This window comes from Pleurodeles waltl, chromosome 4_2 (assembly GCF_031143425.1).
Source record: "Pleurodeles waltl isolate 20211129_DDA chromosome 4_2, aPleWal1.hap1.20221129, whole genome shotgun sequence".
NCBI lineage: Eukaryota > Metazoa > Chordata > Amphibia > Caudata > Salamandridae > Pleurodeles > Pleurodeles waltl.
The window spans coordinates 397,268,079-397,293,574 of NC_090443.1; the positions used below are offsets into that span (position 1 = coordinate 397,268,079).

Consider the following 25,496-nt stretch of genomic DNA (forward strand, 5'->3'; position numbering starts at 1 on the left):
CCCGAACACAAAGATGATACCTGCGAGGCCTGTCGGGCGTTTCGGTCGAAGAAAACGCTAAGGGACTGGAGAGCACGAAGGCTTCAAATGGCGTCCGCGCCGTCGGGACACCACGACATCGAGGAAGAAGAGACTTTCTCCATTGCTGACTCGGATGAGGCCGAAACAGAGCAGACGGCGAAAACCGTGAGTAAAACAGCCCCGGCCAAAACTCACGTAAAAATCATGAAGGCCCAGGGGACGCCACCGCCGGCAGGCCATGGCTTAACCCGTAAAATCGGTGACCGTCCATCGGCACCGAAAAAAGGGCACACATGTGTCGAAGTCATCCGACTCCTGTCAAGATACTGGCACAGAACATACTCGGCACCGGGACCCTAGTTCCGAGCAATCTCTACATCGAGATACGGAGATGAGTCAGCACCGAGAGATCGGAACACCGAAACCCAAAAAAGTGGCTTTGAAGCCGAAAAAAACTGTGGAAAAGGTTTCGATACCGAAACATCCAGCTTCGGAGCCGAAAACAAGCTCCTACACAGAGGAACAAGGCCTTTCAGCACAAATGCAAGGCCATAAATTCGGACAAGAGCTAGAAGCAGGGGAGCCAGATTATACACAGAGAAGGCTCCATATTCAAAAGGATACAGGGAAAATAAGAACTCTCCCTCCTATAAGGATGAAAAGGAAACTTGCTTTCCAAGACAAAGATAAACAACCACAGGCAAAGGTGGCAAAACAAGTAACTCTGCCACCATCACCACAACACTCACCGCAACCATCACCAATTGCTACCCCACCTATGATGCAGTCTCCAACGCACACAGCGATGAGCCAGGATGACCCAGATGCATCGGATCTTTATGATGCGCCTGTATCAGATAATAGTCCCAACTGTTACCCAGCAAGACCATCACCACCTGAAGACAGTACTGCTTACACACAGGTGGTGTCCAGAGCAGCTGCTTTTCACAATGTGACGCTGAATCGATTGAAGATGACTTTTTATTTAATACTCTGTCGTCAACACATAGTCAGTACCAGAGTCTTCCAATGTTACCAGGAATGTTGAAACACGCAAAGCAAGTATTTCAAGAGCCCGTAAAAGGCAGGGCCATCACACCTACGGTGGAGAAAAAGTACAAGCCTCCCTCTACAGACCCTGTGTACATCACGCAGCAACTGACACCTGACTCAGTAGTAGTAGGCGCAGCACGTAAAAGGGCGAATTCACACACCTCTGGAGATGCACCACCACCCGACAAGGAAAGTCGAAAGTTCGACGCAGCGGGGAAAAGAGTTGCAGCACAAGCAGCCAATCAATGGCGCATTGCCAATTCACAGGCTTTGCTGTCAAGATATGACAGAGCTCATTGGGATGAAATGCAACACTTTATAGAACATCTGCCCAAAGAGTTCCAAAAGCGTGCACAACAAGTGGTGGAAGAGGGCCAAAGTATCAAATAACCAGATACGATCGGCAATGGATGCAGCAGACACAGCTGCAAGAACTGTAAACACAGCGGTCACTATTCGGAGACACGCATGGCTACGCACCTCAGGATTCAAGCCCGAAATTCAACAGGCTGTGCTTAATATGCCTTTTAATGGACAGCAGTTGTTTAGGTCGGAAGTGGACACAGCTATCGAGAAGCTGAAAAAGGACACAGATTCGGCCAAGGCCATGGGCGCGCTCTACTCCCCACAGAGCAGAGGCACATTTAGGAAGACACAATATAGTGGGGGGCTTCGGGGCCAAACCACAGAACCCTCAACCTCACAAACCAGACCCACATACCATAGCCAGTATCAGAGAGGAGGCTTTCGGGGACAATACAGAGGTGGAGAGTTCCCTAAAACTAGAGGAAAGTTCCAAAGTCCAAAGACCCCTCAAAATAAACAGTGACTTCAGTGTCACAAATCCCCGACACATAACACCAGTGGGGGGGAGACTAACAGATTTTTACCAAAACTGGGAGGAAATAACAACAGACTCGTGGGTCCTAGCCATTATCCAACATGGTTATTGCATAGAATTCCTACAATTACCACCAAATGTGCCTCCGAGAACACACAACATGTCCAAACAACACATGGATCTATTACAGCTAGAGGTCCAAGCGTTGTTGCAAAAAGATGCAATTGAACTAGTACCCAATCATCAGAAAGGAACATGTGTTTACTCCCTGTACTTTCTCATACCCAAAAAGGGCAAAACTGTAAGACCCATCTTAGATCTCAGAACACTATGGGGGTCATTCTGACTTTGACAGTTGCACCCGTCACGATTTTCAGTGTCTGCTTGGCAGACACTGAAAATCTTGGTGGGGCCCTGTTAGGGGGCCCCTGCAGTGCCCATGCCAGGGGCCCCGCGACACCCGTTACCACCAGCCAGGTTCTGGCGGTCAAAAACGCCAGAGCCAGGCTGGCGGTAAGGGGGTCGGAATCCCCATGGCGGCGCTGCATGGAGGATTCCCCAGGGCAGCGGGAAACCGGCGGGACACCGCCGGTTTTCGGTTCTGACCGCCGCGGTACCGCCGCGGTCAGAATGCCCATGGATGCACCGCCAGCCTATTGGCGGTGCATCCGCGGTCGTTGGCCTGGCGGTAGTCTACCGCCAGGGTCAGAATGACCCCCTAAATCTTTACATCAAATCAGATCACCTTCACATGGTGACACTTCAAGATGTAATCCCCTTGCTCAAACAACAAGACTACATGACGACATTAGATCTCAAGGATGCGTATTTCCATATACCCATACATCCTTCGCACAGAAAATACTTAAGGTTTGTAATTCAAGGGGTACATTACCAATTCAAAGTGTTGCCATTCGGGATAACAACAGCACCAAGAGTCTTTACAAAATGCCTTGCTGTAGTGGCAGCCCATATCGGAAGACAGCACATACATGTATTCCCGTATCTGGACGATTGGTTAATCAAAATCAATACGCAAGAACGGTGTTCTCAACACACAAAATACGTCATAGAAACCCTTCACAAACTAGGGTTCTCACTGAACTACCAAAAATCACACTTACAGCCGTGTCAAATACAACAGTACTTGGGAGCAACAATCAACACAAAAAAAGGGATTGCCACTCCAAGTCCACAAAGGGTACAAGCATTCCAAAACGTAATACAGGGCATGCACCCAAACCAAAGGGTCCAGGTAAAAGTAGTGATGAAACTACTAGGCATGATGTCATCATGATTAGCCACTGTCCCAAACGCAAGATTACACATGCGGCCCTTACAACGGTGCCTAGCAACACAGTGGTCACAAGCACAGGGTCAACTTCAAGATCTAGTGTTGATAGGCCGCCAAACGTACACCTCGCTTCAATGGTGGAATACTATAAATTTAAACCAAGGGCGGCCTTTCCAAGACCCAGTGCCTCAATACGTGATCACAACAGATGCTTCCATGGTAGGGTGGGGGGCACACCTCAACCAACACAGCATCCAGGGACAATGGGACACTCAACAGAAACAACTTCATATAAATCAGTTAGAACTACTAGCAGTGTTTCTAGCGTTAAAAGCATTTCAACCACTAATAGCCCACAAACACATTTTTGTCAAAACAGACAACATGACAACAATGTATTACCTGAACAAACAGGGAGGGACATACTCGACACAGTTGTGTCTCTTAGCACAAAAGATTTGGCATTGGGCGATTCACAACCACATTCGCCTAATAGCGCAATACATACCAGGAATTCAAAACCAGTTAGCCGACAATCTCAGTCGGGATCACCAACAGATCCACGAATGGGAAATTCATCCCCAGATGCTACAAACTTACTTCCAAAGATGGGGAACACCGCAAATAGACCTATTCGCAACAAAAGAAAACGCAAAATGCCAAAACTTCGCATCCAGGTACCCACAGCCTCACTCCCAAGGCAATGCGTTATGGATGAGTTGGTCAGGGATATTTGCATACGCTTTTCCCCCTCTCCCACTCCTTCCGTATCTGGTAAACAAATTGAGTCAAAACAAACTCAAACTAATACTAATAGCACCAACTTGGGCACGACAACCTTGGTACACAACACTACTAGGCCTGTCAGTAGTGCCTCATATCAAACTACCAAACAGACCAGATCTGTTAACACAAACAACAAATCAGACACCTGAATCCAGCATCGCTCAATCTAGCAATTTGGCTCCTGAAATCTTAGAATTCGGACATCTAGACCTTACACAAGAATGCATGGAGGTCATCAAACAGGCTAGGAAACCTACTACAAGACATTGCTACGCAAATAAGTGGAAAAGATTTGTTTATTACTGTCATAATAATCAAATCCAACCATTACACGCATCTGCAAAAAACATTGTAAGCTACCTACTACACTTACAAAAGTCCAAGTTAGCTTTTTCATCCATTAAAATACATTTCATAGCAATTTCGACTTATCTGCAAGTTACACATTCTACTTCACTATTCAGAATCCCAGTCATAAAAGCATTTATGGAGGGTCTGAAAAGGATTATTCCACCAAGAACACCACCAGTTCCTTCGTGGAACCTCAATATCGTATTAACACGACTCATGGGTTCACCATTTGAACCCATGCACTCTTGTGAGATACAGTACTTAACATGGAAAGTAGCCTTCCTAATAGCTATCACATCTCTCAGAAGAGTAAGTGAAATACAAGCCTTTACCATACAAGAGCTCTTTATACAAATACAGAAACATAAAGTAGTTCTACGCACAAATCCCAAATTCTTGCCAAAAGTCATATCACTGTTCCACTTAAATCAAACAGTAGAACTCCCAGTGTTCTTCCCAGAACCAGATTCTGTAGCTGAGAGAGCATTACATACATTAGACATAAAAAGAGCACTAATGTACTACATTGATAGAACCAAACAAATTCGCAAAACAAAACAATTGTTTGTAGCTTTCCAAAAACCTCATACAGGGAATCCAATATCCAAACAAGGCATTGCCAGATGGATAGTTAAATGTATCCAAACCTGTTATATGAAAGCAAAAAGAGAACTGCCTATTACACCAAAGGCACACTCCACTAGAAAGAAAGGTGCCACCATGGCCTTTCTAGGAAATATACCAATGACAGAAATCTGTAAGGCAGCCACATGGTCTACGCCTCATACATTTACTAAACATTACTGCTTGGATGTGTTAACAACACAACAAGCCACAGTAGGACAAGCAGTATTAAGAACATTATTTCAAACAACTTCAACTCCTACAGGCTAAACCACCGCTTTTGGGGAGATAACTGCTTACTAGTCTATGCACAGCATGTGTATCTGCTGCTACACATGCCATCGAACGGAAAATGTCACTTACCCAGTGTACATCTGTTCGTGGCATGAGACGCTGCAGATTCACATGCGCCCTCCCACCTCCCCGGGAGCCTGTAGCCGTTATAAGTTGATAGAAATAAACTTGTACATTTGTAAACTTGTAAATATAACACTTTTAATCACATTATGTACATACATACTTACTCCATTGCATGGGCACTATTACTATATACACAACTCCTACCTCACCCTCTGCGGGGAAAACAATCTAAGATGGAGTCGACGCCCATGCGCAGTGGAGCCAAAAGGGGAGGAGTCCCTCAATCTCGTGACTCGAAAAGACTTCTTCGAAGAAAAACAACTTGTAACACTCCGAGCCCAACACTAGATGGCAGGATATGCACAGCATGTGAATCTGCAGCGTCTCATGCCACGAACAGATGTACACTGGGTTAGTGACATTTTCCATATATATATATATATATATATATATATATATATATATATATATATATATAGATATATATAGATATATAGATATATTTATTTATTATATAATGTTGTTCTCCCTTTCTCTTCCTTCATCTTTCTTCACTGCTAACGTCTATTAAGTCCCTGCTTTCCTTGACTCTCTGGGGGTTGGGGGTTTAGCTGGGATTAAGAAAGTGATTACTTGTGTTAAACCACTAATATCTATGTTATAATTGTCACAGGTATTTTTTCATTGACATTGCATGGTAGGCTCCTGCCCGAGCACACTTTTTATTCACAGCAGGTCCGCTAGGTGGCGCTGCTTCGCACTGCTAGAGGTTCTGGTTGAGCAAACTGTGTCCTGAGAGAGCAGCATTCCTTGTGCTCTCATCGGAGTGCAACAGGACGATGACTAGGAAGGCTCCCAGTTGGAGTTCTTCTTTGTCAATTCGCCCGTCCAACCCACTCTGATACCGCAAACGCGGTCTGTATTACGATGGCCGCTCCAACAGCTTAAAACACCGCTAAGCGATCTGTCTCTCTTCTCCCTTGCTACCTTTTTTTACTGTGTATGACTATGTTTCTACATAAATTACTGTGTAAACACTTCAGAGGCCTGTACTATTATTTTTTCACTGCGGGTGACCCAGTTTTCTGTGAGGGGACTGCTCATATATGTAAGGATTTTTCTAGGCGATATTTGGTGAGTCCAGCCTAGGTGCTCCCACCCTCCCACCATGGACTCCTTTAAGGACCATGAATACACCCCTGGTTTTGCATCTTAAGAGGACTGGCCTCCCCAGCGCCACTTCCTTGCAGAGGTGGACAAACTGCTCTCCATGGCTATTTCCAGGGAGCTTGCACCTTTGTAGGAAAGCATGGGTAGGTTAGTGTCACAGGTTTCTGGGGGGTCGGGGTCACAATACGACACAGGGGCAGGCCCTAGCGGACTGTCTGTGACAAACACACATAGGGCTCAAAAACGTGACACTGGACACCTGTAAGGCTTTGACCACTTACGGGAAGCCTTCCAAAACAGTGCGCACATGCTAACACATGCACCTTTTCCCAGAGAAAATTCCAGACAATCAGGAGAGCCCCTTCCCTACTGACATTGTAGTGAGCTGGGCACAGAGAGTAGTATGCCTCCTGGGAAATGCCAACTGTGCCCTTTCAGCAGAAAAGGCGATCTTTGCTAATAAAGATTGATCCAAAACTTGGGGAATTGGCCACGTTAGAAGCTGGGGCGGTGGCACAGGGCAACCTGTTCGGATACCCCTTTGTGAGGGAACTGGGAAAATTCATGTCCACCTTTTTGGCACTGGATGAGGCTCAGTCATCAGTCAAGAAAATGCTCCAGTAAAAGGCTTTTGCGGGGCCTGGAAGAGGCAGGGACCGCTCATCCAGTTGACCAGACTACCAAGACTCCTACAGAGGCCATCCCAGAAGGAACAATGGATGGCATGACGGTCGCCAAGGTGCCTTCTTCCCCAACCGAGGAGGCGGGAGAGGAAGAACCAGACCTGCAGCAAGAGGAGGGGCCAATGCTCAAGAGAATTCAATGGTGAGGCATATCCTTTCTTTCCCTCAAAACCTTGGGTGAGATTGCAACAATTTTTTTCCACAAATGGGCCGAAATTACCTCAGACCCGTGGGTGTTAGAAACTGTGCAAGGATTCTACATAGAGTTCTACGGACCTTCAGTACAGGTGGTAAGACCACCTCTGTTATTTTTCTTAGGGGAAGAGATACACCTCATCGATTCAGAGGTAGAGGAACTCTTGCGGAAAGAGGCAATATACTGGTCTGTACTTCATCCACATGGATTCCTCAGCAATCTATTCCTTGCAGGACAAAAAGGACAAAGGTTATCGACGAGCCATAAACCTCAAACAGTTAAAGAAGTGGCTGGTTTACTTCCACTTCAAAATTTAGTGAATTCACCTATTGAGAGACCTTCTTTTACAGGACGATTGGATGGTCCGACTGGACCTCAAGGATGCACACCTAATAGTCCCTGTTTTCCAGCCTCACCGCCGTTTCCTCCAGTTTGTGTGGAGGAACCAGATATACGAATTCAGACACTACCGTTCGGACTGTCATCTGCACCATGGTGTTTCACTAAGCTCCTCCGTCTGGTGGTAGAAGTCCTCAGGATGAATGGAGTCAGATTGATTATCTACTTGGATGACAACCTCATCATGGATCAGTCCAGGTCACAACTCCTCTCACATTTGACCATGACTATTGCGTTTCTCCAGGACTTGGGGTTTGTGATCAATGGCCAGAAATCGGAATTGAACCCTGTGCAGAGTATGACTTTTCTGGGCATTCTCATCAAATCCAGATTGGAAATCCCAAGCTGGCCAGAACAGAAGAGCTGCAAGACCAAGAAGGAACTGACCAAGGTCCTGAGAAGAGACAGGATAGCCCCACATCAGGTGGTCAGAGTCCTCAGATTGTTGTCATCCACTATGCAGGCGATTTTCCCTGTCCCCTGCACTACAGGGAATTACAGCGACTACAGCAATCCATTTACAGAAGGGCCTTAAATACTCTGAATTGATTCCCCTGACACCAGAAGCCAAAACAGAACTGCAGTGGTGGATAGACTACATGGTAGCATGGAACGGGAGAGTGATGTCCGGATCAGCCCAGGACCTGGTCATAGAATCGGATGCCAGCCGTCATGACTGGGGGAGCCAGATGCAGAGAGATCTCAATGGGTGGAAAATGGGTGGAAGAGGAGCTCAACCTTCACATCAAATGTCTGGCGCTCCTGGCAGGCTCCTTTGCCATTTGCTCTCTCTCCAGAGACAGGATCTCATGTTGTACCCTTCTCAGGGTGGACAACATCCCAACGTTCCAGTACATCAACTGGCTGGGGGGCACAAGTTCAAGAGCTGTGGCGGAACTTCCAAAGGATTTCTGACACTATTGCCTTCAATGCCATATATCAATGACAGCGAAGTATCTACCGGGGTACAAAACTTGGTTGCGGACTGGAACTCCTGTTACATCAAAGACTCCAGCCACTGGCAACTACTTCCATCGCTGTTCCTGTATCTGAGGGATGGGTGTGATCCGTGCAGTGGGAATTTATTTGCGTCCAGACTGAACACTCGACTTCCTCTTTATGCCAGTTGGAGACCAGACCTTGAATCCTACAAGATTGAGTGACTTGGCAGCCATATGCCTTTCCTTCGTTCCTTCTGATTCCCAAGTGGCAGCTCAAGTTCGACAACAGAGGGCAACAATAATCTTGATAACCCCAATTAGAAGGTCGCAAACCTAGTTCCTGTCTCTGCTGGAAATGTCCTGGGCACGACCAATAGAGCGGCCATCTTGTCCAGAGATTCTGTAGGATCCCCATGGCCGTCAAGAACTTCAGGCGACGTTGGCAAAGCAGAAGACCTTAAAGTGAAACTGAACATTTCATCCAGCAGTCCTGGGCTTCCAGTACTACAGGAAGATATCGAGTGGCTTGGACACATTTGGATCCCATGGAGACCCAAACTTCCTTGCAGAGTTGGCCCAATCATGCTTGGCCTACCACACAGTGAATTTGTTCAGATCTGCAATCTCATTGGGGCATAATCCCATTGACAATCGCCCTGTGGGCGAACACCCATGGGTGTGTAAACTCATGAAAGGTATCAGATTGTCTAAACCTCCCAAACCCAGGTATGCTGCCCTATGGGATGTCAGTCTAGTTTTGAAGCTCATTCTGACCGGGCAAGATCATCAATATTTCCTTCGGAAAGAGATATTGGTGAAACTAGCCATGCTCCTCTGTTTGATATCTTGCAAGAATTTCCAATGTCAGGGACTTGGAAATATCATCCAGAGTTTTCATACCAGAAGGGGTAACGTTCACAGTTTCTAGGAGGACTAAAACACATATCAGGTGAATATGTTATCCAGCTTGTGAAGATTCTCCTAAACTATGTGTAATACGATGCATGCAGGCATACGAGGAGATGACAGTAGATATCAGAGCGCCGGGGGAGAGACAGCTATATATTGCTCTGAAGAAACATTTTAAAGTAATTTCTCCCCCTTCCATAGCCTGGTGGGTAAGGTGGATTAAAGCAGAGGCAGGCATTGATGTCTGTCAATTTGAAGCTCATTCGACCAGGGGAGCTAGGGCCTCTAAAGCTGTTCAGGTAGGTGGCAGACTTGAGGATATCATGAATGCGGCAGACTGGTCATCCAAGTCTACCTTCAAGAAATTCTATTTCAAACTTATATATGATGCCGCATCTCTAGTGGTAGGTAATCTTTGAACTTGCCTAATCCTCGCCTCCGGTTCTGACATAGAATGAAAAATTTCCTAGCTAATGAGAAGGAACGTTTCAGTTCTATTAAGAACAAGGAGGCGAGGATTATCCCACCCAAGGTATATCTCGAGATCTATAACCCTGCCCGCCCGGGAATAAAGTGACAGTATGTCATGTTTGGTATACTGAGATGGATCAATATGATTTATTATGATGTCTTACTGTAATCTGGTTTTGACAAACTGTTTAATAGGATATGTCATATCACAGGAGAATTATGTTGTGTAGGATACATGTTGTTTTGAAGAATGTCAGTGTTCAGAAGGTTTTTCTCAGCTACTGTTTTCTGCTGGCTCAGATGCATAATGGCAAGATAATTATGGTTCTTTCATTAAATACAAGAACTGATTTAAAAAACTTCAATTTCTCCCATAGACACAAACTCAAAGAATGACTAATGGAGCTTGAATCTTAACTTCCTACAGTGAAGAAGGAGAAACAACATTTTTGTATATACACTGTGGACTGTAATATGATTGGTTAATGGTTGTGATGGTTGCCTACACTGCTGTACTCATGTGAAATGTAGTGATTATTTTTTCTTATTCTTTGAACCTGCTGTTTAATAAACAATGAAGAAAGTAATGCATAATCCTTGCCTCTGTGTCCTTAATAAAATGAAAACCTTCCTTCTCGTTGGCTGGGAAATTTTTCATTCTAACCGGCTTAAATGCCGTGACGCCACGCCCACTCAGACAGCTACGCCGCTAAATTCGATGTTTAAGTGCTTGTGAGTGCCACGCCTACTCAAGCAACTGCACTGCTTAAATATATGTCAAAGTGCGAGTGTGTTGCAGTAGGGTCCAATGATAGCTTTGCATGCATTGAGCGCACAATTAACATAAAAAGAAGATCGATACAGAACAAGTAGCCTCGGAGACGGATCCTATTTGTTTTTATCCTCAGTCGCCATTATTAAATATTAAAACACATTTGAAATTAACCATTGAATTCAAATAGTTACCAGAGGATAACTGGACATAAACTAATAACCTGCAAAAACATACAACAAAGTTAGAACAGCAGTAATTGAAACAATTTACAAATCTTCATCACTGATATGATAGCATACTGCTACTTTAGCGATTTAGCATTAAGGATTATAGTTTCACAAACATATCACAGGCTTATTCTGTTATTCGCAGTGTTATATATAGCTAACTCGCTTACTTCCTCCTGGCACAATCCCACAATGTGTCCGGTCAGAAAAAATGTATATCAGCTAGCCATTCTAATTACTACCCCCAGCATCATCGAAAACAGCATTGTTCCACCACGGGAGGCAAATTGGTTAATAGAACAATAAAGGGTATTTATCAAATAAAGCGAAGCCTCAACCCCCCGACTCAAGTAGGTACAAATTCACTTGTTAATCTACTTCCACCTAACCGTTCCAATTATTACGCACAACATCATGGACAACAACATCACTCCAGTACAGTGGGGCAGATTAGAACCCAAACCTCAACCCTTCGACCCAGGTAGGTGCATACTCACTTGCTCGTCTGTTATTTCTTGACACAATCCTTTGATGTGTCCGGTCAGAAAAAGTTTATATAATACTCAACTGTGTCATTCATAACCTGCAGCATCAAAAGTCAGCATTGCTGTCTGGGAGGAATCAGAGAAGTTGATAAAACAGAAAAAAGCAGTTGAGTAGCCTTAACTTGAATTTCAACAACTTGTACTGGCATAAGATAGCCCTTAAACACTTATTATAGGCATCTATAAACAAATTCCACAAAAAGAAGAAAATGCCCAATATAGTGAAAGGGGAAGAAAATGACATGTAAATAACCAAGAGCAGCAGGAAACACAGATACTTTTGACAATAGAAAAAGATCAAGTAAGAATTTCTCACAAAAAAGTAGGAAATTTGTTGTCTGAGTTAAGCCCATTGCCTACAGATCTTAACTTACATGTCCATTTTCCCTCCAACTGTCGCAGACAAAGCCTCCTATCTCCCCCTCTTTGATCAGGTAGAGACAAGTCCATGCGGTGAAACCTGAAATTAGCTCTGTTACCATCTTTACAACAACAATTATGTGAAACCAAGGGTTAGAAAGCATTAGCAGTTAAACATGCTCTGCGGTGTTCCTGGATGAGGGAGTGAAGTTTGTGTGCGCACTCCCTACATATATTTTGTTGCATAGATTTTGTTGCAGACACAGAACTGTCCACCAAATCCAAAGTGTCCAGATCTGTGGCGTCGTCTTATCCATCCCTGACCACCTCTGCAAAAATATCCTTCAGGCGGTTTGGCAACCTCGACACAACCATGCTTGCCATCTCACACACTGCATTGCTAGATCTTGTCAATAAGAAAGTGGCATACATAGACCGAAGTAACATACTCCATGTGGAAAAGACTTTCTTCTCCATTGCTTCCGGTTTTTTGGATTCCCTGTTAGGAGGTGCAGTGGGGAGTGATCCTCTGTTCTGTTTGGCAGAGGAAGGAGCCTGGACCACCAGGCTTTCTGGTGAAGAATGTGTGCATAGAAACTGTGGGTCCCCTTGAGCTAGGCTATAGTGGCGTGTGATTAGTCTGTTCACCGCTGGAGTGGATGTGGGCTTGTCCTAAGCTACGTTAATATTCTTCATAAATTCCTCCTTGAAAGGAAGCAGGCAATCCGAAGATGCTTAGATTAGCTGAAGGACCTCGATTAATCAATTTCATGTGTCTTACACTGTCAGAATGGGCAATCCTAGAAAACTCTGAAGCCTTCCTGATAACAATTCAATGTAGCCACTTCCAATGGTGGCAGCCCCAGGGCTCTTTGCCTCTGAGGTGTCAAATCTCCTGGTGTTTTGGAGAACCAAGTAGTCTGCTGTGTCAGAGTCCACAAGAGGGAGCAAGTTGAACACCTCACTGCTAATGTCATGGTCATGTGGGATGATTTGTGTCATCTGAATGTGGTCAAAGTTTGCCTGAAAGATGCATGTATTCTACACCATTAGTTGTCTCCGGGCAATGTGCTTTGGCTGTGTCTCATCCCTGTCCTTGACCTCTTCTACAACCCATTGCGTTTGACACCTAGAGCTCATCAGGATAGACTTAGTCTTACGCATAGGTTCCATAGTGATGTAGAAACCAGTGTTAGTGTCAGTGCAGGTATAAGTTATGGAGATACTGGCTAGGCCAAGTTCCAGAGCTGTCTAAGTATAGTAGGAGAAGATTAAGTTGAAGGACTGGAACCTGTATACGTGCCAGAGTCGGAGTAAGGGACAGAACCAATGTTTGCACCCATTCTTCAGCTAGAATGTTGTCCACTAACTTTGGATTTGGGGAGGACTTCGCTGGTTAAGGAGGGTGCAAAGGAGAGGTAGCTCTGGAGTGAGAATGCCATCTAGATGTAGAGTCATCTTGCCTGTGCTTCTTCCAGTCGGTGCTGCTGCCAGGAACTGGTGGGGGTGGGGGAGCAGCGCGCAGGACATGTGGTGCGAGGGGGCAGTAAAAAAAAAAAAAGAAGTGTACCTGCCCCTCTGTGATCTGCCGTTCCCGCTGCCTCTCGTGTTCTTCCCTCCTCAACCAATCACAATTCTTCTCTCATGCTGTTACACAGCATGAAAGAAGTGCCGCAACTGGCCTCAGCGGGCAGAAATGCTGCTCAGGGAGTGAGTGGGGCACTGTGCTTGGTTTCCGCCAAGCTGTAAAATACAGCCGGATGGAGAATTTCTAAGTGCGCATGTCAGTTTGGTCGGCCTCAGACGGCTATCCAAACTGACATGCAACTTTAGAAGCTCACCACCACTCCTCCTCCACTTGTCGACGTGGAGGTGGCTGGCCCCACCCCTTCCTTGAAAGCAGTAAAATAAAGGGATAATAAAATATTTTTATTATCCCTTTATTTTACTGCTTTCATCAGCGGGGTGAGGCTCCTCCACCATAGCTGGGGGGGCGCCCCTGACCTCTTCTTAAGTTTCCTTTTTCTAGTCCATTGACGATTTGTAAGACAGCACCAACTGCATCTTTGACCTCAGTTAAGTGCATGACCTGTGCCAAGCCTAGTGTATACTGCACATGTCCCATAAACCGCTTCATCACCCGTCTCTTGACAGCTTTTGAGTGCATTAGCCTGCACTGCACACACAACTTGATGTTGTGCTTTTGCCCCAAGCACCACATACAGACCTCATGGAGACTGAGCTGGACATCACTCTAACAGAAGTGGTAATGTGGGCATGTGACCTCCTAATATTAGGCTAAGGTGACCCGTAATAGAGCAGTGACATCTACAACCCTCAGAGGTCGATTCAAATCTTTTGACTCAGACAGGAGTATGAGATCAGACAGTATGAACCAATAATCATCACATATAGCATCAAATAATCAAAATATACAATTCAGAGTCCGAAATTTATATACACCATGACCTATGTGGCCATGAATCACCACACCAGTTTAGTAAAGTTTAGACATTTATTGCCCTCAAATTAACAATGCTAAAGTCACGTACATGATGCGCAAGACTAAGTGATAGAAATACAGAAATAACAGGCTGTCCAAAATGTCTAAAGAATATCAATCTTATCAATGCTTTTACCATTAAACACTCCAGAGGAACAACACAATTAAGTGAATAATAGAAACAGTATACATTTAATTTGTGCAGTTGAATTAATCACAATCAATAAACATACATTGAAAATCAAATATTACATCAGCTATCCCTAGCTACTACTCTAATTCAAAATGCATGTGTGGGCTTCATGCAAAGATTAAAAAATATGACAAAAATGTATTTAGAAAATATCTAACTATGGGGCTAAGTAAAAATAGATGGATTTTCTAGAGGGAAAACCTGCAAAGGAAAATACATGCACATTGGTTATACCTCTCCTAAATGAGACAGCAGCCAGCAATATCTTCATCAGCAAAGCACTAGAACATCAGGTCTTCATTAGTCAGCATCAGAACATGAAGGGGAAACAGTTTAGTAATGTTGGGCCTAATGTAACTGAACTCCGAAAATCGTAAGTGGGTAGACAAGAGCTGAACAGCACCTGACTCTGCATGGAACTAAAGGAAATCTGACTTTCATGACCTAAAGCTTGCTAAATTAAAGTCCCAAAAGTTACTAGCTAAGCTTCTATGGGACACGACTATGGGGTGGGTTAGTGTGCAGCCCATAAAACATCATCTGTGCTTCAGTTATATCTTTTCTTTGTTCCTTTCAAGAAAGAGTTACGATCACGCTCCACTCCGGTCGTCGGCTTCCACAATAAACTACAATTTAAAAGCAACATAAAACATGACATTGAACTAGCATTGCTTTCTACCAGAACTAAAGCCTATTGTTAAAACTTGCAATTTTTATCACAAGGAAATACAGGACAAGCAAAATTGAGAAAGCAGTAGCTTTCCACTGCGAGGATGTCTAATAAACAATGTTTGCTAAGCACTTCAGATAAATTCAGCATCATATAAACATCATGCTTCTGGAACAATACTTAAATGAAGCCTTTTCATTAATGCTAATACATGAAGAAATAAAACTATTTTAATAATAATTTAAAATCATTCGTTTTGTAATACATTAATAATTCATAATTTTCAGTACATTTAGTTATGAATAATTAAAATACATTTCCATTAGTATTTATTATTTCACATAGCACTTCATTGTCGCAGACACCATGTCAATCACTTTTAAAAGCTACACGTTTATTTTTCTAACACACGTTTTTCAGTTAGGCCTTTTAATACACGTTACTACACATTATGTTTTAGTGACTCATTTTAATTAATGTTTCATCTTTAACAGTCATCTTTAAAACCTCATTATTTTGAAGGTGACCTTTTCCCTAGCACTGTGAAAAGATAGAATTCTGAGTGAAAACTCAAAGAACAAGTTTGTCTCAGTACAGAAGGGCACAGGAAAAAGGGAACTGATGTTTGGGCACTGGGGTCTGGATGGCTCCAGTGATGTCTTATCCAGGCAGCAACCAGTAACGAGATGGAGCAGACACCACCTCCCTGTGGAGGAGAGCTATTGCAGTATTTTTCTGTTCTAGTTTACTTCTTGGGTATATTTAAGAGGTGAGGTATCAAAGGATAAGGAATCTGCAGGTAGAAGGATCAGTAAGAACTTCTCTTTTGTAATAATCTGCTAGATGTACATAGATGATAAAACCGAATTCCAATCTCCACCATGACAGCCTGAACTCTAAAGCCATCTGCCCATCCCCTTTGGCCACGAACGAATGGATGGACAATAATTTCCTCTTCATAACCCAAAAAAGAGAAATCCTGACATTTTTTGAAAAACTCATCATGGCTCTCTTCCACATGACCATTAGAACTTGAACCACATTGTTCAAGTTCTGGAAGTCTTCTTTGATTCAGTCTTCTGCTTCTCTCAACAAGCTCAAACAATTTTCAAAAATGGATTTATCTCCTCCATAACATGTTGAAAATCTGCTCTTCACTTTGCAGCCTCCAACTAATCCTCCTCATTCAGGAATTGTGATATATGTAGACCCTTCTGTTGCTATACTGTATTTCTAGATACCCCACTCAAGACAGCCAACGAAACACAATGATCATACTCATCTGTGGTATAAAAAAAATAGGATTGCATCTTTGCTACTGAAATAAATTAATTTGGCTCATGATCAAACAACAAATTATACTAACCACATTGGGCCTGATTCTCAAACTGCATACTACATCTGTATGTTTTGCCTATACTTATTTTTGGGGAGTTCTTCCTTAATGCAGAGTCTCTATATATACAAATATACATTTTAGTAGTAAATGTCGACTGAAATAAGGGGAGTAGGTGGGAAAAAGGGCAGAATTACTACTAAAGGGGATAGTAATAGGGAGGATTAAGAGAGGTGTCACCCACTTACACTTTTGTAAGCTCATTGCATTACTCGGGAGGTGGAGATATGTAACGTACACTTTTGTGGTATGTTTACACTTTTTGTGAATTCCTAAAGAAGTAAACTTACTACAAAGTGTAAACTTACTCAGAAGTTTAACTTACCTTTATATAGAATCTGGGAATCTACACATTAGAAAGCCCTCAAGTACCTCACATACTTATTTGTACAGAACAAGGCTAAACAAAATCTCTGCTCCTACAAAAACACAAATTGTATTGCATCTAATTAGCAAAGAAATGGTCTTGGTGGAAATGCCTTGCGGCAGCACAGACCGTTCTATCAAGTAATCTTCCACTGTTTTACAAAAAATGCCTGGTGAATAAGAGCTTCTAAATCGCTTTAGGAAAAGTTCTTACAATCTATCTCTCGATGCCTAAAGCACTTCTGTTTGTGTTGCGTCTTTTTTATGTAATGAATTTTATTCTCACTGTTTTCTTTCTTTGCTTTCCTGTTTCCTTCCTTGCACCTCAAGACTATATTTATTTTTAGTATTTGCTACAAATAACAAAGAAATGCAATACATTTCTTTTTTTCTGGTTTTAAATATTCTTCTCTTTGTTGCTTTGGAACTTGTTGAATAGTCCCCATTCCTCAGCACCCATCTAAGCTATGGACTTTAATGATGCTTCCAGCTACTGTTCTGCATTTAGAGATAAAGGAGGCAAGTTTGAGCCTCCTACAGGTCAGGAAGCTAGAGCATAATTTCTGGTCCTGTAGCCTGGTGGCACAAGGTTCTCTTGAAAAACAAAAAACAAATTGTTGTTCCATCCTGTGTCCAAAGATGAGATGCAGCGATTTTAATACGTCAAAATCAAGGCATAGTTATTGATGCAACTAAATTGAGATGCAGTTTGTTAAAATGCGACTGTCCTTGGGAATTTCAATGTATAGTTTTCAAGAATAAAGTTTTTTGCCCCTGACTCTGTAACCCGAATTTTTTTTGTCTGTTTTTTTCCTGCAGTCTGAAGTGGGAGGGACGGATTGTGGTGGTGGGTTTTGCAGGAGGTAACATCGCCTCAGTCCCTACCAATCGGCTTCTTCTGAAGAATGTGTCCGCCCTTGGGATATTTTGGGGCCTATACAGTAAAATGGACCCACCGTTGTATGCCTGGTCAATTTCAGCCGTACTTCAGCATTGTCAAGCGGCCCGGATCCAGCCTTATGTCGGGGCTGTGTTTAAACTGGAGAATGTAAGTGAACTGGCCCATCAGATTTGTTTTATGTCTATACAAAGATACATTTTATTGAAATTAAACTTTTTTTTGCAGCATTTTGTTGATTTATATAACTGTCGGTTGACATCAACATATTATGTTGTGTGAAACATGGATGATCATTTCCTCAGCCATTTGCGCTTTCATTTTATATATAACTCATCATTTCACAAATTGCCACCCTCATCAGGTCTGTAAGTGATTCCACTTGATTGGTGGAAAGAGTGGGCTGTAAACCAATCCACTTGACCAGGAATAGTGGAATTCCTCCAATAGTGTACGATGCATTTTTGTCCAGCCATTGTTTACTATGGTTAGACACCCCCACCACCCCAACATGTTGTGCAGTGGTACCAGCGATAAGGAGTGGTGATTGCATGGCAATTGGTCTCTGAAGGTTATCACCAAATGTTCTCCGGGTATTTGGAGATGGTTGGACAAGCCCACAGGACATGGTAGAGGACACAATGTTTTGATCATCTCCAGCAATCTGAGTGGAGATGGCATGCCTGCCCCACCCAACCTAGCTGGAGTTCAGTTCCACTTACTGAGTGTTCTAAGTTATAAACTGACATTCCTGAGGTATTTATCACACGTGGGGAGTAGGGGTGTCCAGTCATATTTGTCTCGTTCTTCATTTAGGGTAGTTTACCATTGTTATTGGGAGGTTTATATGTCCAGTTTGGAGAAGAGTTCTTCTATAAATATCCCATATGGACCCAGCCACCTCTCCTCCATTAAAATCCCAGAACTGTAGGTACTCCCATATCGGAGAGTGCAGTGGTGCTCTTGAGTGTGCAGCTAGAATACGTTAATGGCAGTGAGATAGTCTTTACCACCTCTGTTAAAGTCCATCCAATACAAACTCAGCTCTGAGGGGGAACTATTTTAAAGAATCCTCATAAAAAAACAAAATCTGTTAAAATGCTTTTAGACATCCATTGTGACCAGACAATTTGCTTATTGCCTTTATGGCTGTGTTATGCCATAGTGGAGCTATCTTGTGTAGTAGTGGATGAATTTTAAGTAGTCTGTGAGCTGTCTTCCAGTAGTTGAGCGTGAATTTGATGATTGGGTTCTTAATATCCACGGAAGTGACTTGAGCTGATATAGTGCACAGGTACCTATAGACAGAGAAACCCTCTCTATTAGTACCAAGGTTGGCAGTGAAGGGCTCCTAGAAACATGGAATACCAAATGGGAGAGTTATTGTGCTATTCAATATGTTCCTAGAAGTGGCTTGCGTAATCTTCCAGCCTTGATGTGAGCATGTAATTTTTATTATGTCAGTTGTAGTGTGGCTTCCTGCCAGATGAATTGTTTATCATCAGAGTTGATCAACAATAGTCGTGATATAGGGATGAGAAGGTGAAGCATTCCAGACATCTTATTGTATCTTGGGGCAGTGATCATCTTAACTTCTTTCACTTTCCCCCACAATAACAGATTGAGGTGAGACCAACTAAGAAAATCGTAAATGGTAACTATGGAGTCAAAGTTATCCCTTGCCATGTTATCAAGAACTTTTTTGATGAGTACCAATAGATATGTCACGCCTAGGTGTTAAAGTTGCACGTACAAGGAGGTATCCTTAGCCAATAAGAGAGGTAGCAGGTTTATTAATTTTAAGTTCAGGAGAACAACTCAGCCATCCATATCTGGGTCGGCCGCTGGTCACACTATTCAAAACCTAACATACCATAGAATCTCTGTATTACAATTCTGGAATGAGCTGATGCCAGTTCTAGTTTCCACACACCTCTCCCTAATATAATGGCAAAAAACAAGATAACCCAGAAGCAGGGCAAACTCCAAAAAGAGAGCTTTACATGAGATAACACCCCTATATACAAAGAATAAAACATGTCAAAATGCAACAAAATGCATGTGAAAAAATATTCAGCTAAGTCACATAGTCATACAAATATGCAGGATTACGTACCTTCCTACTAGAATCTTCAAGCAGAGCGGGCTGTAACCGCCATGTTGGTATAGGTGTTGGGATCCAACCCTATGTCAACACAACCTCTAGTGGATTATGGTCTGAAAAAGTATTTCTCAGATATGTTGATCTAGTGAATTTCTTTCCCAACCATGGATGATGTACATATTATGTGATCTAATTGTTTATGTAGGCAGTGTTGGGGGGGGGAGGAGGAATAAAGTGTATTCACTCATGCCTCTGTTGTGTTCTCTCCAAACATCAAGTATAGACCAGCTGGACACCCAGTCCCCCAGTGCTTTGGCTTGTTTGATGGCTCCCTTGTGTGGCAGTGGGGGGTGAGAGCATTCAAGGTCGACATCTAAGGCGGCATTAAAATCTCTGCCTACCAACAATGGAAGATGTGACCAATCTGCAAGAATGGTGGATATCCACTGGAAAAATAGGTCTTGGTTATCATTCGGAGCCTATAGACTACCCAGAATTAACATCTCGCCATCCAGTGCACCCCGGATAAAGACAAATCGCCCATGCACATCAGTCTTAAGTTCCTGTGCCTCAAAAGGAACTCTTGTTTGCAACCACACGACTGCCCCTCAGGTGAATCCGGAATATGTAGCAGCGAATATTTGGCCCCTCCATTTCGTACCCAGTGTTGTGACTTAAGGAGCAGTGAGGTGAATTTCTTGCAAGCAAACTATATTCGCCTTCTGGCAATGTAGCTGCACCAGGATTCTGTGTTGTTTTGTGTATTAATCCTAACCTCCTTACATTCCAAGTGAGTATTTTGCATTTTGAATGTAACCCCCTTACATTCCAAGTGAGTATTTTGTAGTGTTGTTATATAGTTGACATGAGAATACATTAATGTTGGTAGAGACCCCCACCCCGTTGAGATTACATGCATGGCAGGCAGAGTAACTAGGACAACTCTGATAGGAAAATACCCCTAATACCACGTCCAACAGAACTTCACGTTTGACCAAAGTACAGTGAAAGAAACATCTACTCATATCAAAATAAGACATTTAGCAATTGCTAATGGAGTGAGGAACCAACTCTTAGTCAGGAGTAGAGTATATTTTCGAACTTCCTCCTGTGGGGGTTGGGTGGCACCGGAGAATCATAGTGGTAAAACAACTTAGAAGATTCGCAGACATCAGGCTACAGTTGAATATCCCCAATCTTTAGATATGTTATCTGTACGATATTCACGTAAAGGTACTAAACAAAGATCCGCAAGAAAACAACAGTTGCTACATATATAACAAATCGACTGCAGGCCTCTGCAATGTACCTGATGTATCACTGCCATGCTCTTTTTCTAATCTTCCCCCGCAGTTAGTGTGAGAGAGGAAAGGAGGTTGTGATGGGGTGGATTAGGTATAGACAAGGCAAGAGAGGTATGAGGGAGGAAGGGGTGAGATGGGGGGCACATGGGATACCCAGTTGAGCCAGCTGCCGAGTGTGGCAGTAGGGACAGCAGGATGATCAGTGTCTATGACATAAGTCAATAAATCAGCAGTTTGAGGTGTTACAGTAGGAAATAATGCCATGCTAGTGTTTGAGTCCGAGTGGGAGCCGGTACCCGTCGATGAGCTGAAAGATGGTTGACAGTGCTGTGAATTCATCAAGGACTTTGTTGCCAGGACTACTCTTCTGCCCTCCAGGGCTTGTTGTGGAGACAGAACCTCCACAGAGTTCGTATCATGTGGCCACCTCTGCCTAGTCCGCTGAGAAGCCATACACCGCTTCCTCAGAGGACAGTCTGGTAGTGGAGGACACTTCATGTTAGTATAGTAATTCTGTTCCAGCCAGTCTCATGCCACATTTGGAGAGTTGAAGAATATGGATTTCTGAATATGTAATCCTTTCAACCGCACAGGATACAGCAGAGCATAAGTGAGACCTTCCGTGTGCATCTGTCTTTTGTGTGCCATAAAAGAAGCACGTTTTCTTTGTGCTTCCAAGGTATAATCCGAGAACAAAGATACAGTAGTACTGTCCATTGTTATGGGGGCTTTCTCCCTTGCCTTCTGAAGGAGAATATCATGATCTCTGAAATTTAGAATACGTGTGATCATGGGGCGCAGTGGTGTGCCAGGAGTGGATGGCTAGTTGGTACACGATGTGCCAGTTCCATGGCAAACAGCTCAAAAAGTCACTGTGGGGCCACCAATGTTTAAAACCAGTGTTTGATGAATTACATCGGGTTGGAGCCCTCCACCCCTCTAGTATTCCTATCATTCACACATTATTTTGATGTGTGTGTCCTTCTGCGTCTTCAGCTCTGTCAAAGAGGATGGTGAGCTGCTTTTGGAGCTCATAGAGGGCCAGGAGTGGAGGTTCTGCACCAGGGCCAGTGCAAACAGTGTGGTTTCAGCTGCTGACACTTTTTCTGAATGTTTGAGGTGGTTATCACACAGGATCTCACAGTCAGCGGAAAGAGCGTCAATTAAATGTTTATTTGCCCCTCTAGAGTCTCTAATTTCTTTACATTACATCTAGCTTATCTGGCAATAATGCTGGGTATGTGGGTGGGACACAGTCTTCAGGAGTATGCGTGGCGTAATCATCTGAGAGGCTATGTTGAGACGGCCCCTGGTCATGGTGAGCCATTGCTTTGGCAGATTTAGCGTGTCCCATGGCAGTGATTTTAGAGACTGTGCTGTGCTGCTTCCGGTGTATCTGAAGCTGTGGTGCAGGATACCAGTTGCCGAGTGTAAGGAAATGCCTCCTTGGCATGGTTGCCCCCTGACTTTTTGCCTTTGCTGATGCTATGTTTACAATTGAAAGTGTGCTGAGGCCTGCTAACCAGGCCCCAGCACCAGTGTTCTTTCCCTAACCTGTACTTTTGTATCCACAATTGGCAGACCCTGGCATCCAGATAAGTCCCTTGTAACTGGTACTTCTAGTACCAAGGGCCCTGATGCCAAGGAAGGTCTCTAAGGGCTGCAGCATGTCTTATGCCACCCTGGAGACCTCTCACTCAGCACAGACACACTGCTTGCCAGCTTGTGTGTGCTAGTGAGGACAAAACGAGTAAGTCGACATGGCACTCCCCTCAGGGTGCCATGCCAGCCTCTCACTGCCTATGCAGTATAGGTAAGACACCCCTCTAGCAGGCCTTACAGCCCTAAGGCAGGGTGCACTATACCATAGGTGAGGGTACCAGTGCATGAGCATGGTACCCCTACAGTGTCTAAACAAAACCTTAGACATTGTAAGTGCAGGGTAGCCATAAGAGTATATGGTCTGGGAGTTTGTCAACCACGAACTCCACAGCACCATAATGGCTACACTGAAAACTGGGAAGTTTGGTATCAAACTTCTCAGCACAATAAATGCACACTGATGCCAGTGTACATTTTATTGTAAAATACACCCCAGAGGGCACCTTAGAGGTGCCCCCTGAAACTTAACCGACTATCTGTGTAGGCTGACTAGTTTTAGCAGCCTGCCACAAACCGAGACATGTTGCTGGCCCCATGGGGAGAGTGCCTTTGTCACTCTGAGGCCAGTAACAAAGCCTGCACTGGGTGGAGATGCTAACACCTCCCCCAGGCAGGAATTGTCACACCTGGCGGTGAGCCTCAAAGGCTCACCTCCTTTGTGCCAACCCAGCAGGACACTCCAGCTAGTGGAGTTGCCTGCCCCCTCCGGCCAGGCCCCACTTTTGGCGGCAAGGCCGGAGAAAATAATGAGAAAAACAAGGAGGAGTCACTGGCCAGTCAGGACAGCCCCTAAGGTGTCCTGAGCTGAAGTGACTCTAACTTTTAGAAATCCTCCATCTTGCAGATGGAGGATTCCCCCAATAGGGTTAGGATTGTGACCCCCTCCCCTTGGGAGGAGGCACAAAGAGGGTGTACCCACCCTCAGGGCTAGTAGCCATTGGCTACTAACCCCCCAGACCTAAACACGCCCTTAAATTTAGTATTTAAGGGCTACCCTGAACCCTAGAAAAGCAGATTCCTGCAACTACAAGAAGAAGGACTGCCTAGCTGAAAACCCCTGCAGCGGAAGACCAGAAGACGACAACTGCCTTGGCTCCAGAAACTCACCGGCCTGTCTCCTGCCTTCCAAAGATCCTGCTCCAGCGACGCCTTCCAAAGGGACCAGCGACCTCGACATCCTCTGAGGACTGCCCCTGCTTCGAAAAGACAAGAAACTCCCGAGGACAGCGGACCTGCTCCAAGAAAGGCTGCAACTTTGTTTCCAGCAGCCTTGAAAGAACCCTGCAAGCTCCCCGCAAGAAGCGTGAGACTTGCAACACTGCACCCGGCGACCCCGACTCGGCTGGTGGAGATCCAACACCTCAGGAGGGACCCCAGGACTACTCTGATACTGTGAGTACCAAAACCTGTCCCCCCTGAGCCCCCACAGCGCCGCCTGCAGAGGGAATCCCGAGGCTTCCCCTGACCGCGACTCTTTGAATCCAAAGTCCCGACGCCTGGGAGAGACCCTGCACCCGCAGCCCCCAGGACCTGAAGGACCGGACTTTCACTGGAGAAGTGACCCCCAGGAGTCCCTCTCCCTTGCCCAAGTGGAGGTTTCCCCGAGGAACCCCCCCCTTGCCTGCCTGCAGCGCTGAAGAGATCCCGAGATCTCTCATAGACTAACATTGCGAACCCGACGCTTGTTTCTACACTGCACCCGGCCGCCCCCGCGCTGCTGAGGGTGAAATTTCTGTGTGGGCTTGTGTCCCCCCCGGTGCCGTACAAAACCCCCCTGGTCTGCCCTCCGAAGACGCGGGTACTTACCTGCAAACAGACCGGAACCGGGGCACCCCCTTCTCTCCATTCTAGCCTATATGTTTTGGGCACCACTTTGAACTCTGCACCTGACCGGCCCTGAGCTGCTGGTGTGGTGACTTTGGGGTTGCTCTGAACCCCCAACGGTGGGCTACCTTGGACCAAGAACTGAACCCTGTAAGTGTCTTACTTACCTGGTAAAACTAACAAAAACTTACCTCCCCCAGGAACTGTGAAAATTGCACTAAGTGTCCACTTTTAAAACAGCTATTTGTCAATAACTCGAAAAGTATACATGCAATTTTTATGATTTGAAGTTCCTAAAGTACTTACCTGCAATACCTTTCGAATGAGATATTACATGTAGAATTGGAACCTGTGGTTCTTACAATAAACTAAGAAAATATATTTTTCTATAACAAAACCTATTGGCTGGATTTGTCTCTGAGTGTGTGTACCTCATTTATTGTCTATGTGTATGTACAACAAATGCTTAACACTACTCCTTGGATAAGCCTACTGCTCGACCACACTACCACAAAATAGAGCATTAGTATTATCTATTTTTACCACTATTTTACCTCTAAGGGGAACCCT

The 25,496-nt window shown here is 44.3% G+C and overlaps 1 protein-coding gene across 1 annotated transcript in view; it reads left to right on the forward strand.

The window, feature by feature from the left end:
* Positions 1-25,496, forward strand: part of LOC138292786 (quinone oxidoreductase-like protein 2) — a 194,311-nt gene that overhangs the window by 152,154 nt on the left and 16,661 nt on the right. Inside the window, exon 9 of the mRNA XM_069231558.1 lies at positions 17,954-18,182. Coding sequence (XP_069087659.1) covers positions 17,954-18,182 — 229 coding nt within the window. The remainder of the gene's footprint in view (positions 1-17,953; positions 18,183-25,496) is intronic.